At 42.3% G+C, this 15,325-nt stretch overlaps 1 protein-coding gene across 1 annotated transcript in view; it reads left to right on the plus strand.

The window, feature by feature from the left end:
- The window catches only part of LOC112246006 (CUB and sushi domain-containing protein 3-like), a 385,088-nt gene that overhangs the window by 228,878 nt on the left and 140,885 nt on the right, over nucleotides 1-15,325 (plus strand). The window contains exons 28-34 of the mRNA XM_042295029.1: nucleotides 197-292; nucleotides 3,274-3,477; nucleotides 7,226-7,350; nucleotides 7,840-7,936; nucleotides 9,450-9,554; nucleotides 9,715-9,833; nucleotides 12,540-12,609. Coding sequence (XP_042150963.1) covers nucleotides 197-292; nucleotides 3,274-3,477; nucleotides 7,226-7,350; nucleotides 7,840-7,936; nucleotides 9,450-9,554; nucleotides 9,715-9,833; nucleotides 12,540-12,609 — 816 coding nt within the window. The remainder of the gene's footprint in view (nucleotides 1-196; nucleotides 293-3,273; nucleotides 3,478-7,225; nucleotides 7,351-7,839; nucleotides 7,937-9,449; nucleotides 9,555-9,714; nucleotides 9,834-12,539; nucleotides 12,610-15,325) is intronic.

The raw sequence follows: 15,325 nt of genomic DNA on the forward strand, positions 1-15,325 counted from the left end.
ATTAATAATAATCCACATAATAATGACTGTTTCCTGTTTCTGCAGGATTATTTTCCTGCTGTGAGAAACTGGTCAAATTATGGTTTCACATATGTACAAATTAATCAGAAGAATAACCTCCATTTCATCCTGTGAAATGTTTGTGTTCGGTGGACTTGTAAATGGTGTTTGATTGATAATGTCTTTCTTTCTTCAGGGGAGTCTCTACCCTTGAGCACTGGTAACCAGATAACCATCAAGTTCACCACGGTCGGCCCGGAGACGGCCAAGGGCTTTCACTTTGTCTATCAAGGTTGGTCTTCCATAGATCTTTCATAGGATATAGATTATTCCTGAGTACGGTGTCCATATTAGGACATCCTTGTGACTCTAAGGCTGTCCTAATATGGACACCGTGCATATGAAAGCAAGCCCTTTTTGTCTACCAGGGTTGGTTACTTTAGATCTGTGATGACATTATTCAAATGTTGCAGCAATTCGCTTTCATCCAACGCCAGTCAAGCCAGAGGCATGGATTGAGTTTAGTTGTATCTGTAATGATACTCTCCTCTATGTATTCAAAATGACAGGATACAGTGCATTCAGAAAGTATTCAGATCCCTCCCTTGACTTTTTCCACATTTTGTTACGTTACAGCCTTGTTCTAAGATTGATGAAATCAATGTTTTTCCCTCATCAATAAACACACAATGACATTTTGGCAAATGTATTTCAAATAAAAAACGCAAATATCACATTTACTTTATTGAAGCAATTGGAGAATTCTTTGGTATGATGCTACAAGCTTGGCACACCTGTATTTGGGGAGTTTCTCCCATTCTTCTCTGCAGATCCTCTCAAGCTCTGTCAGGTTGGATGGGGAGCGTCACTGCACAGCTATTATCTACAGAGATGTTTGATCGGGTTCAAGTCTAGGCTCTGGCTGGACCACTCAACGACATTCAGAGACTTGTGCCAAAGCCACTCCTGCGTTGTCTTGGCTGTGTGCTTAGGGTCATTGTCCTGTTGGAAGGTGAACCTTCACCCCAGTCTGAGGTCCTGAGCACTCTGGAGCAAGTTTTTTTCAAGGATCTCTCTGTACTTTGCTCCGTTAAGCTTTCCCTCTTGACTAGTGTCTCAGTACCTGCTGCTGAAAAACATCCCCACAGCATGATGCTGACACCACCATGATTCACCGTAGAGATGGTGCCAGGTTTCCTACAGACGCAACGCTTGGCATTCAGGCCAAAGAGTTCACTCTTGGTTTCATCAGACCAGAGAATATTGTTTCTCGTGGTCTCAGAGTCTTTAGGTGCCTTTTGGCAAATTCCCAGCGGGCTGTTGTGTGCATTTTACTTATTAGTGGCTTCTGTCTGGTCACTCTACCATAAAGGCCTAATTGGTGGAGTGCTGCAGAGAGGGTTGTCCTTCTGGAAGATTCTCCCATCTCCACAGAGGAACTCTGGGGCTCTGTCAGAGTGACCATCAGTTTCTTGGTCACCTCCTTGACCAAGGCTCTTCTCTCCCGATTGCTCAGTTTGGCCGGGCGGCCAGCTCTAGTTAGAGTCTTGGAGGTTCCAAACTTCTTCCATTTAAGAATGATGGAGGCCACTGTGTTCTTGGGGATCTTCAATGCTGCAGAAATCTTTTGGTACCCTTCCCCAGATCTGTACCTCGACACAATCCTGTCTCAGAGCTCTACGGACAATTCCTTCCACCTCATGGCTTGATTTTTGCTCTGACATGCACTGTCAACTGTGGGACCTTATATAGAAAGGTGTGTGCCTTTCCACATCATGTCCAATCAATTGAATTTACCGCAGGTGGACTCCAATCAAGTTGTAGAAATATCTCAAGGATGATCAATGGAAACATGAGCTCAAACACCTGAGCTTAATTTCAAGTCTCATAGCAAAGGGTCTGAATACTTATGTAAATATGGTATTACTGTTTTTTATTTTTAACACATTTCAAAAATGTCTACAAACCTGTTTTCTCGTTGTCATTATGGGGTGTTGTGTGTAGATTAATGAGAGAAAAAAACATTAATTTAATCAATTTTAGAATAAAGCTGTAACTTAATTAAAAGTGGAAAAAGTCAAGGGGTCTAAATACCTTCCGAACCACACTGTAGATACATTATGATCCTTTGAATACACTAGCTCCGGCTTAAAATAAAAACATCTGAAATATGCCACTCTGACAGGCATTGAGTTAGATTGAGCTTCATTAAGATTTCCTTACAGAATACCCTCAAGAGTAGCGTGTGTCTATGAGAGGAGATAATTTTTTAGACGTCTGACATGTAGACTCACGCTTCCATAGAGTACCTACATTCATCAGGAGTGTGCCGAAAGCCGGAGGGGTGCATTTTTTATATTTTTCTGTCAGCTAGCATCTGTTGATGACGTTGCCGGACCCCAAAACCTGTTCAGCACTATCAAAGGCACAGGGATGCCCTGCTCAGCAAGATGCTTCACACATCCTCCCACAATGCTTAGAATGATCAAGCTTCTTATGGCTTTAACAAATTCTACACATGCCACTCCTCTTGAAAATCTCATAAGAGTATTCCTGCGTCCGAACTAGCACCCCATTCCCTTCATAAGTGCACTGCTGATCAAAAGTATTACAATATATATGGAATAGGGTCCCATTTGGGACGTAACTTAACACTCAGCAGCAGCATCCTCCAGTGTAGAAGACTCATTCATGCCCCCCCCGACGCATGCTTAGCTTAACTCCTGGACAGATTCCTACAACACACTCCAGACGCTGCCTGCCTGCTACTCGGATGTAATTCTCTATTACACATGCAAAGCTTTCTAAAATACTAGCCTAGTCTTGCATCATTTAAAAGACCTTGTTCATGCAAGCAAGGCTTGCTAACTTAAATCCCACTAACTAACTCAGTGCTGTTGTTCTGGTCAAAATGTAATCCCAATTTCAATATGTCAGACTTTTACACAAAAGGCCAGATTTAGTCAGATGGTTCTTGTTTATGTGAAAACCCTAAACCTGCGTTCAGTATTCAAGTGTGGGAGCACTCATGGGAGGTTGATCAAGGTAACAGACACACACTCTCCTCCCCTCTTACAGCACCTTAATGCACCATTGGTGGTGGTCTGTGTTATGGCATTTCAGATGTGGGTTTTGCATTATCAAATGTCACGCTAGCTAGCTATAGCTGAAAGTCTGTCACCAGAGAGTGGGTTTGTGTTTTTCATGTTTTTGTCCCCACTTCTTCTTCTTCTTCCTCCATTGCTTTGCTGACACCTCCTATCCTCTCCACAGCTGTCCCAAGGACCAGTGCCACCCAGTGCAGTTCGGTCCCTGAGCCCCGCTTCGGCAAACGGATCGGGAACGACTTCGCCATGGGCGCCACAGTCCTGTTCGAGTGTAACCCCGGATACATCCTCCACGGTTCCACCGCCATCCACTGTGAGACCGTCCCTGACACCTTGGCCCAATGGAATGACTCGCTACCCACATGTATTGGTCAGTATGATTGACGACTACCGTGATTAGTGACCGCATGTCAGAAACACCCCTAAGTCTTCTACCTTTCTCTCAAGCTTCATCAACATGCCGATCACCACGGGCCGACCTCTTAAGTGAGGCAAAGTCATTAACGTGGGAGCATGAGTGTGCACATGAAAGCAGGTTGGGGTTTTGGCTGTGAGGGTCCCTCAGGATGCCTTCCTTCACACTCTTAACTGAAACGAGCAGAATGTTTCCTCTTGGCTGTGCATCCAGCCAGGTCTAAAGAGCGTGGTGAGGAGAGAGGGTAGAGAGAGAGGAGAGAGGGGGTGGAGAGAGGAGAGAGAGGAGAGAGGGTAGAGAGGAAGAGAGGAGAGAGGGGGTGGAGAGAGAGGAAGAGAGGAGAGAGGGTAGAGAGAGAGGAGAGAGAGGAGAGAGAGGAGAGAGGGGTGGAGAGAGGAGAGAGAGGAGAGAGGGTAGAGAGGAAGAGAGGAGAGAGGGGTGGAGAGAGATAAAGAGAGGAGAGAGAGGAGAGAGGGTAGAGAGAGAGAGAGAGGAGAGAGGGGAGAGAGAGGAAGAGAGGAGAGAGGGGGTGGAGAGAGGAGAGAGAGGAGAGAGGGTAGAGAGGAAGAGAGGAGAGAGAGGGTGGAGAGAGGGTGGAGAGAGAGGAAGAGAGGAGAGAAGGTAGAGGGGAAGAGAGGAGAGAGGGTAGAGAGAGAGGAGAGAGAGGAGAGAGGGGGTGGAGAGAGGAGAGAGAGGAGAGAGGGTAGAGAGGAAGAGAGGAGAGAGGGGGTGGAGAGAGGAGAGAGAGGAGAGAGGGTAGAGAGGAAGAGAGGAGAGAGGGGGTGGAGAGAGATAAAGAGAGGAGAGAGAGGAGAGAGGAAGAGAGGAGAGAGGGTAGAGAGAGAGAAAGAGAGGAGAGAGGGTGGAGAGAGGAAGAGAAGAGAGGGTAGAGGGGAAGAGAGGAGAGAGGGTAGAGAGAGAGAAAGAGAGGAGAGAGGAGGTGGAGAGAGATAAAGAGAGGAGAGAGAGGAGAGAGGGTAGAAAGGAAGAGAGGAGAGAGGGTGGAGAGAGAGGAAGAGAGGAGAGAGGGTAGAGAGAGAGGAAGAGAGGAGAGGGTAGAGAGAGGAAGAGAGGAGAGAGGGTAGAGAGAGAAAGAGAGGAGAGAGGGTGGAGAGAGATAAAGAGAGGAGAGAGGGTGGAGAGAGAGGAGAGAGTGTCTCTGGTGAGAGTGCAGAGTTAAAGCGAGAGATGACTCTCTCACTCTCTTTCCCGACGAGTGCTCTGCACAGTTTCTGGTTACAATTGTTACTAATTGTTACTAATTGTCAGCAGAGCTGCAGTCTATTCATTACGTCTAAACAGCTCAGAAAATAGCCTCTAAATTGTAATGATCTTCCAATGGCTGCTTTTCTCTCTTAAAGTGATGTTTGCCTTTTTGTCTGCGGATCACACACCAATATTCAAGGTTCTGGTTTTCAGCCAGAGTGACTTTCATATCAAGCTACATTTAATAACACAGGGAGTTTTTCCCAGGTTTTTTTGTGTCCATGGTGGGGTGGGCAGAGTGCATGCCTGTCTGATGGGAGGCTAGTAAAGTACATCTAATCTGTGCTAGCTCCCTGCTCCTAACTGGCAGAGACAGAATGACATGGTGTTATTTTCTGTCAAACCCATCCAAAGCCCTGCTCCAAAGCAAAGCAGGGAGACACAGAGTACAGTAGTTTGTAAACAGGATTTGACCAGAGCTGTAGCCTGATATTACCCCTTGATATGAAGGGCCCCTATCTAGCTGTCTTTGAATGAAGGGCCCCTAGCTAGCTGTCTTTGAATGAAGGGCCAGTATCTAGCTATGTGGAGGTGAAGGGCCACTTATCAATTCATAAGGGAGCGCAGAGTTGACAAGGCCATATTTCTGAATGACTTGCTTTCTCTCCTCTTTGGCCCGCTGTAGAACACGTCTTCCTGGGCTTTTTCTTTTTCTGTTTTCCATTCGTGTTTTCAAGTGGGACGGATACGGGCCGTAGGATTTTCTCCGTGATTACCTGAGCACTATGGCTGCATTTTATATATCATCTGTAAAATATGGATGAGTTGAAATTGCTCTGAAGTGAGTTTGTTGAATAATTTAATCTTCTGACACAGATATATTGCTCTCTCCCCCCTCTCTCTCAACATCTCTCTCTCTATCTCTCTCTCTCTCCCCTCTCTCAATGTCTCGCTCTCTCTTCCTTTCTCCATCTCTCCCTCCCCCTCGCTCTCTCTCTCCTTCCTCTCTCTCTCTCCCTCTCTCTCTCTCTCTCTCTCTCTCAGATCTGTCAGACATTTCTGCTGCCATATTAGACAGCCATCAGTGTGTCCCAGTCTTCTGTTAGTTATTTAAACAAGGTGATTGGTGCTGACCTCTAGTATATACTGTTATCCTTCACAGATAGCATCATCATCGGATCTGAGCATCTGATCAGGGGAGAAAAAACCTGTTCTGGCAGCATTAGATACCAGCTTGTGCTATTGACAGCTCTCTACTCTCCCACCTCTCTCCCTCCTCTCGCAGTTTTGAAGCCAATACTTGGCAGGCCTTCAGCAAACAGGGAAATTGCTTAACCTAGCCTCTCTCTCTTGGGAGAAACGGTTATAATGTCACGTCTTTCACCGCAGAGGCAGACGTTTATATGCCTCATTGTCCCTTTTTAAATAAAGTTTAATTGAATCATAGGCACATGGTGGGATGGGATGTGTGTATGAGGCTGATAAGAATGAACAGGTATGCCTCGAAGACAATAAGCGTCGAAACTTGGACTTTTCCGATTGGTCAATGTGAGGTATTACATTATTTTACCACTGCTTACTCGTTCTATAATCACTGTCTGTCACTGCAAAGAATGTCTTTATCCAAGATGTGATTAACCGTTACTTGTCCAACATTGTCCAACATGCTTTTAGTCTGTGTAAGTCAAATGATCTTCTATTTTCTATCTTCTATTTGCTGAGGCTTCACTGAAGCTTCACTATTAAGTCAGACATATATAGTGATATCTCTGTCTGTAGACAGATTGGTTGTTTAGCTACAAAACCAATGGGACTAAACAGACGGGTTTGGCTTAGATTATTGACAACATGTAAACTACATTTTGTCTCCAATACATTTGCACTTGTTGTCTCTCTAATACATTGTTACAGTTGTTGGTTAGCTAGTTAGCACATTTTTGACATGTTAGCATAGACCTGACCAGTCAAAACACCTCAAAACAAGACATGGTATCAAGAACAAAATGAAGTTAGCTGAAACAAGCCACCTACGATTCCCCACATGGAAACTTCTTCCCTGGTGCTAGATGTCTGGCCATCCAGACTCACACCACCTTCTGCTCCATTGAAGCATCGTTTTCTTGACGTTGTCATCTAACCTGTCGATACTGAGGGAACCAGGGCTCGTATTCAGAAAGTGGCTCAGATTAGCAGTGCTGAATCTGAATAATAACAACATGAAAACTGTAAAAGTGCAGGCACCTGTACATAGCCTAGTGGTTAGAGCGTTGGACTAGTAACCGGAAGGTTGCAAGTTCAAACCCCCGAGCTGACAAGGTACAAATCTGTCATTCTTCCCCTGAACAGGCAGTTAACCCACTGTTACTAAGCCGTCATTGAAAATAAGAATTTGTTCTTAACTGCCTAGTTAAATAAAGCTAAAAAAAATAAAAATATTAGGACATACATGTGGCTGTGTTAATGTATGTCCCCTCTCTGCTTGACTTTGTCCCCTTAGTGCCATGTGGAGGGACCCTGACGGCACGCAGAGGGACCATACTGTCACCTGGTTACCCTGAGCCGTATGACAATAATCAGAACTGCGTCTGGAAGGTTTCGGTGCCTGAGGGTGCTGGTATCCAAGTAAGAGAGCCTGTTCTGTTCTTGAAGAACCATGGAAGGATATGTTTGTGATTTCAGAGTATCGCCATGCAGTACCAGAAATTAAACTTGAATAAAGGGAATACTTAATATCTTAATAATTATTTAATGGGTAGATGTTTACTGTAAGTGGGCACTGTGTTTTGGACCTGAAGTCTCGTCTTTCTCTTTCCATTGAATATTATCTATAGTACTACAGTGTTCATTTACTAAGTTGGAGTATTTCAAAGGTTTTCAAGTGGTGACGAATTGTCTGTTTCTGCAGTTATCTGTCTCTGTCTCACACAACTGAGCCGAACCGAACTGAGCAGTGCCGTACTGTACTGTACTGTACTGCGCTGGCCTGCTGAAAACAATGCTGGAAAGGACCATGCAAGCCAGTATAGTACTGTGTGAATCAGGCATTAGTGAGTACAGTTTGGGTCGGTTCAGTAGTGTGAAAAAGGTCTGAGTCCTAACTCCTTGCCTCAGATCCAGGTGGTGAGCTTTGCTTCTGAACACAACTGGGACTCTCTGGACTTCTATGACGGAGGTGACAACCACGCTCCAAGACTGGGCAGCTACTCAGGTAATCTTTAGCTCATGGATCAATAATCAACCACTTGTGGTGCCTTCACTTATTTGTGATAATATCTGTTACTTCATCCTAATTTGGTCATCAACTATGTTTCATGGAAACATGTTCCAGCTAGTTATAATCTCAGAACACGGAAATCCCTTTCCCGAGATCATTATAACAGTTTACTGTTAGAAAACAAGCAACAGTAAACATGTATTCCCCCACGAATGATGCCTGTTACTAACACATTTCAGTTCATTATTATAACTCCTGACATGGGCCAATCGGTGTCGTTTTGTATATGCCGGGTCTCTATGGCAAGACACATCATTTACCCAAGTTTTGTAAAAAATTAGGTCAGTGCTGTCTGAGATATCATGTGTGATGAATGTACTAACGGAGGGAGACAGATCCACGGTCCCCTCCACAAAGTTATTTTCCCTCACAACGAACACCTTCCTGTGTCCACGACCACGATCATATAATTCTAGCAGTCGGAACACATGTGGTTCAATGTGTCTCCCCTGGCTGTGTGCTACAGATCAATTACTGCCAGGCCTGTCAAGGGAGCTCTTCCCCGCTGATTTCTGTAGCCGCTTTGTAGTAAACAATACCCTGGCTGATGAGCATCTACAGGGCCCCAGCATAGGCCGCGCTCTGGCCTCGTTAGCATGTCTGTCACTGAGGCCCAGTGGGTCAACGCAGGCTCCATGGGGGATAGAGAGGGGGAGGTGGGTGTACGGGGGTTGTAGGGGTGGACAGTAATTAGGAAGTTCCACTGGGTATCTGAGTCCCCTGCTAAGGCTTGAATGACAGGGCCACACCACACTGTGGGGTTCTCAGCTGGTTCATACAGATATAGATGCTGACTTGTTCCAACACTTATACAAAGGTTGGAACAATAGGGTGTTGGAGAGGGAATGAGCTCGGTATCAGGAGGATGGAGGCGGGAGCAGAGACACGGTATCTGTCATAATTACAGCTGTCCAAGTGCTGTAACTACCTGAGGAGATGTCTGTTTATACCTTCATATAAGAGTTGCTAGTGTTTATATAGTGCACCCCCCCAAAATGGCATATGGTTTCCTTATTCTGTAAGCTGTCAAATCAAAATCAAATCACATTTTATTGGTCGCATACACATATTTATCAGATGTTATTGCTGGTGTAGTGAAATGCTTGTGTTCCTAGCTCCAACAGTGCACTAGTATCAAACAATACACAACAATGCACAAAAATCCAAAACTAAATGAACTCAATATGCCTGATACTAGCATTTTTGGCGTTTCATGTCCATGTCCAGCACATTACCATGGAGGGTATTGTCTGAAGGGTATGAAACACAAGCAAAAGGATCATTCACAAATCAACCACCTGTTCATACTGTGTGCCCTTCAAACACTAATCTATTGATTTCCCACAATGATTTCTCTTTATGGGAAAATGTGTATTTATGGTAGGACAACAGGGTAATTGAGAACTCTTGTCTTATGTTCTCTCTCTCTCTCTCTCTGTCTTCCAAGGCACCACCATCCCTCAGTTGCTCAACAGCACATCCAACAACCTGTACCTGAGTTTCAGTTCAGACATCAGTGTGTCTGCTGCTGGCTTCCATCTGGAGTACACAGGTGATCTGTCATTAGATGGCTTTGTGTGTGTGTGTGTGTGTGTGTGTGTGTGTGTGTGTGTGTGTGTGTGTGTGTGTGTGTGTGTGTGTGTGTGTGTGTGTGTGTGCCACATTGTGACAACAACTGACTTGTTTAAATTAACTTTACCCATTCTCCACAGCCATAGGTCTGGAGTCCTGTCCAGAGCCACAGACACCCAACTATGGCATCAGGGTTGGAGAGCGCTTCATGGTTGGAGACGTGGTGCTGTTCCAGTGTGAACCAGGCTACTCTCTGCAGGTAAGAGATCATTCTCTCTGCAGGTAAGAGATCATTCTCTCTGCAGGTAAGAGATCATTCTCTCTGCAGGTAAGAGATCATTCTCTCTGCAGGTAAGAGATCTTTCTCTCTGCAGGTAAGATATCATTATGTATGCAGGTAAGAGATCATTCTCTCTGCAGGTAAGAGATCATACTCTCTGCAGGTAAGAGATCCTACTCTCTGCAGGTAAGAGATCATACTCTCTGCAGGTAAGAATTCATTCTCTCTGCAGGTAAGAATTCATTCTCTCTGCAGGTAAGAGATCCTACTCTCTGCAGGTAAGAGATCATACTCTCTGCAGGTAAGAGATCATTCTCTCTGCATCATATTCTCTGCAAGTAAGAGATCATTTTCTCTGCATGTAAGAGATCATTCTCTCTGCATGTAAGAGATCATTTTCTCTGCATGTAAGAGATAATTTTCTCTGCATGTAAGAGATAATTTTCTCTGCATGTAAGAGATCATTCTCTCTGCATGTAAGAGATCATTCTCTCTGCAGGTAAGAGATCATTCTCTCTGCAGGTATGAGATCATTCTCTCTGTAGGTAAGAGATCATTCTCTCTGCAGGTATGAGATCATTCTCTCTGCAGGTATGAGATCATTCTCTCTGCAGGTAAGAGATCATTCTCTCTGCATGTAAGAGATAATTCTCTCTGCAGGTATGAGATCATTCTCTCTGCAGGTATGAGATCATTCTCTCTGCAGGTAAGAGATCATTCTCTCTGCAGGTAAGAGATCATTCTCTCTGCAGGTAAGAGATCATTCTCTCTGCAGGAAAGAGATCATTCTCTCTGCAGGTAAGATATCATTCTCTCTGCAGGTAAGAGATCATTCTCTCTGCAGGTAAGATATCATTCTCTCTGCAGGTAAGAGATCATTCTCTCTGCAGGTAAGAGATCATTCTCTCTGCAGGAAAGAGATCATTCTCTCTGCAGGTAAGATATCATTCTCTTTGCAGGTAAGATATCATTCTCTCTGCAGGTAAGAGATCATTCTCTCTGCAGGTAAGATATCATTCTCTTTGCAGGAAAGAGATAATTCTCTCTGCAGGTATGAGATCATTCTCTCTGCAGGTATGAGATCATTCTCTCTGCAGGTAAGAGATCATTCTCTCTGCATGTAAGAGATCATTCTCTCTGCAGGTAAGAGATCATTTTCTCTGCAGGTAAGAGATCATTCTCTCTGCAGGTAAGAGATCATTCTCTCTGCAGGTAAGAGATCATTCTCTCCATCTTTATCTTCATTAATTAAAACCCATTCTCATGAATGGATAACACTAGAGATCCCTTCAGTCTCCACATATTTGGGAAGGTCTCCGTTTTAAAAAAAATGTTAGCCTCTTGTGTGGAACAATCTGCAGAGTTCACTGCAGTTACATGTGCTGGTGCCACTCAGGCAGTTTCCATGATTGATTGAGTGTCACGCCCTGACCGTAGAGAGCCTTTTATTAATGTCTATGTTTGGTTTGGTCAGGGTGTGATTTGGGGTGGGCATTCTATGTTTCATTTTCTATGATTTGGTGTTTCTATGTTTTGGCCGGGTATGGTTCTCAATCAGGGACAGCTGTCTATCGTTGTCTCTGATTGGGAGTTTCTTTGTGGGAAGTTGATTTTGTTTGAGTTTTTTTCTTTTTTGCCTTTGAGCTTCACGGTTTTTTTTGTTGTGTTATTTGTTTTGTTCGGCGTCATTTTGATTAATAAACGGAAATGTACGCTCACCACGCTGCACCTTGGTCCTCTCCTTTCAACAGCCGTGACATTGAGGACCTTTATGTAGTTGAATGTGGTTGCTTTTATTAAATATGTTTATTTTGTTATTGTGTGCTGAATTCTATTGTTTTATAAACATATATGTGTGTGTTTTATGAAGCTGATTTTATTGTAATGTATACAGGGCTCTTGTAAAGTAGATGATTATCTCAATGTGACTCCCTGTTTAAATAAAGGTTATATAAAATAAATAAATGCATCACTATATCAAGTTTTGTTTTACTCCATACCTCTATCTATATCTCTATATTCTATCCATACCTCTATCTATATCTCTATATTTTATCCATACCTCTATCTATATCTCTATATTTTATCCATACCTCTATCTATATCTCTATATTTTATCCATACCTCTATATATATCTCTATATTTTATCCATACCTCTATCTATATCTCTATATTTTATCCATACCTCTATCTATATCTCTATATTTTATCCATACCTCTATCTATATCTCTATATTTTATCCATACCTCTATCTATATCTCTATATTTTATCCATACCTCTATCTATATCTATATATTTTATCCATACCTCTATATATATCTCTATATTTTAACCATACCTCTATATATATCTCTATATTTTATCCATACCTCTATCTATATCTCTATATTTTATCCATACCTCTATCTATATCTCTATATTTTATCCATACCTCTATCTATATCTCTATATTTTATCCATACCTCTATCTATATCTCTATATTTTCTCCATATCTCTCTATATATTTTTTTCTCCATATCTATATCTATCTCTGTTCATTTGATCTAGTATCTCTGTCTGTTCATCTTAGTAGCCATTTTAAATGTTGTTCAGTGTTCTAATGTTCCAAAGCATGGATTACTAGGGAATGTGCAACATAACAACATAATGCTTGTTAATTAATACCTATTTTTCTTCACCAGGGTAATGCCCATATAACCTGTATGCCAGGACCAGTCCGGAGATGGAACTACCCAGTCCCACTCTGTCTTGGTATGTTGATAACGTTGCTGTGACATCAGTATGTGTAAACCTCTCATAGAGAATTGTGGTGAGTTCATTTCCTCTGTAATGTAAATGTGTGACTGTCATAGAGGCTCGATACCCAGCATAAAAAGTACAATTTCAACATTTTCAGAGTTGGCTGTTAGTCTCGGGGGACAACTGTTTCATCTCAGGTCAGCTGTATATCCTGAACAACCAAAGTTGATATTTGACACTCCACCTGCTTACAGACATGTTTTTATGAAAAATGTCCCCAAATAAACTGCCAGGGCCCACATCTCCTTTTATATATATATATATATATATATATACAGTTGAAGTCGGAAGTTTACATACACTTAGTTTGGAATCATTAAAACTTGTTTTTCAACCACTCCACAAATTTCTTGTTAACAAACTATAGTTCACAAAATAGATGCCATCATGAGGCAGAAAATGATGTGGATATATTGAAGCAACATCTCAAGACATCAGTCAGGAAGTTAAAGCTTGGTCGCCAATGGTTCTTCCAAATGGACAATGACCCCAAGCACACTTCCAAAGTTGTGGCAAAATGGCTTAAGGACATCAAAGTCAAGGTATTGGAGTGGCCATCACAAAGCCCTGACCTCAATCCCATAGAAAATGTGTGGGCAGAACTGAAAAAGCATGTGCGAGCAAGGAGGCCTACAAACCTGACTCAGTTACACCAGCTCTGTCAGGAGGAATGGGCCACAGTTCACCCAACTTATTGTGGTAAGCTTGTGGAAAGCTACCTGAAACGTTTGACCCAAGTTAAACAATTTTAAAGGCAATGCTACCAAATATGAATTGAGTGTATGTAAACTTCTAACCCACTGGGAATGTGATAAAAGAAAGAAAAGCTGAAATAAATAATTATCTCTACTATTATTGTGACATATAATATTCTTTAAATACAGTGGTGACTCTAACTGACCTAAAACAGGGAATTTTTACTGGGATTAAATGTCAGGAATTGTGAAAAACGTAGTTTAAATGTATTTGGCTAAGGAGTATGTAAACTTCTGACTTCAACTGTATATTCTGTCCATGTACATTAACTCACTGAGACAGATGATGGATCTGGTAGATTTGTTCATTAACAGTAACATTTGAAACCAAATAATGAGCCTGATGATGCCAGGGGGGGGGCCTTGGTTTGCATAAGAGACAGACACATTCCTTGTTAGTCTCTTGCCTGTCTTTACCCTTTAAGAACCTATTTCACTGAGTGTACAACACATTAGGAACACCTTCCTAATATTGAGACTGTGTTTTGATGTGCCAGAAGTTTACCCCCCTAACCTCCCACTATGCCCCCCCCACTGCCACAGATGTTGGAAGGCGATGCGGCACTAGAAGGTTCCTCTTGGGACTCTGGGCCTCAGTGTTAGGAACTCTAAAGTTCAACCGTAGACTGATCAAGGCCACATTGTTTATCTCATGCTTTCACATTTGTTCTGTTGGCTCAACTTTTATTTTCTTCACAGTTCGCCCAACTCTTTATTCAGAGTCGACTCAACTCTTTATTCAGAGTCGACTCAACTCTTTATTCAGAGTCGACAACTCTTTATTCAGAGTCGACTCAACTCTTTATTCAGAGTCGACTCAACTCTTTATTCAGAGTCGACTCAACTCTTTATTCACAGTTGACTCAACTCTTTATTTACAGTCGACTCAACTCTTTATTCAGAGTCGACTCAACTCTTTATTTACAGTCGACTCAACTCTTTATTTACAGTCGACTCAACTCTTTATTTACAGTCGACTCAACTCTTTATTTACAGTCGACTCAACTCTTTATTTACAGTCGACTCAACTCTTTATTTACAGTCGACTCAACTCTTTATTTACAGTCGACTCAACTCTTTATTTACAGTCGACTCAACTCTTTATTTACAGTCGACTCAACTCTTTATTTACAGTCGACTCAACTCTTTATTTACAGTCGACTCAACTCTTTATTTACAGTCGACTCAACTCTTTATTTACAGTCGACTCAACTCTTTATTTACAGTCGACTCAACTCTTTATTTACAGTCGACTCAACTCTTTATTTACAGTCGACTCAACTCTTTATTTACAGTCGACTCAACTCTTTATTTACAGTCGACTCAACTCTTTATTTACAGTCGACTCAACTCTTTATTTACAGTCGACTCAACTCTTTATTTACAGTCGCTCAACTCTTTATTTACAGTCGGCTCAACTCTTTATTTACAGTCGGCTCAACTCTTTATTTACAGTCGACTCAACTCTTTATTTACAGTCGGCTCAACTCTTTATTTACAGTCGGCTCAACTCTTTATTTACAGTCGACTCAACTCTTTATTTACAGTCGGCTCAACTCTTTATTTACAGTCGACTCAACTCACCTATAACCTTTCAGGTCGGATGGGTTTAAACACGGATGGGTTTTTGACGTTGTTTAATCTGGCCCATAATCGTTTAATCTTAATTTTATTCTCACTTTATCGAACATAATTACCTTTTTTTCTGACACACAATAGCTGTGAAGAAGAGACAATAACTTGGACTCTCCTAAGTGGTGAAAAAAAAATGTCCACATCTGTGGAGCCACATTTTCTGAAAGATCCCAAATCATTGAGTTTTTGTACTTTTGCTTTCTAAAGCTCTGACACCATAACTAAAGGTAGGGAGCAGGTTTGTGTCTTTTAGCACACAAAAGGCTATTATTTTCACT

Source organism: Oncorhynchus tshawytscha, linkage group LG13 (assembly GCF_018296145.1).
Source record: "Oncorhynchus tshawytscha isolate Ot180627B linkage group LG13, Otsh_v2.0, whole genome shotgun sequence".
NCBI lineage: Eukaryota > Metazoa > Chordata > Actinopteri > Salmoniformes > Salmonidae > Oncorhynchus > Oncorhynchus tshawytscha.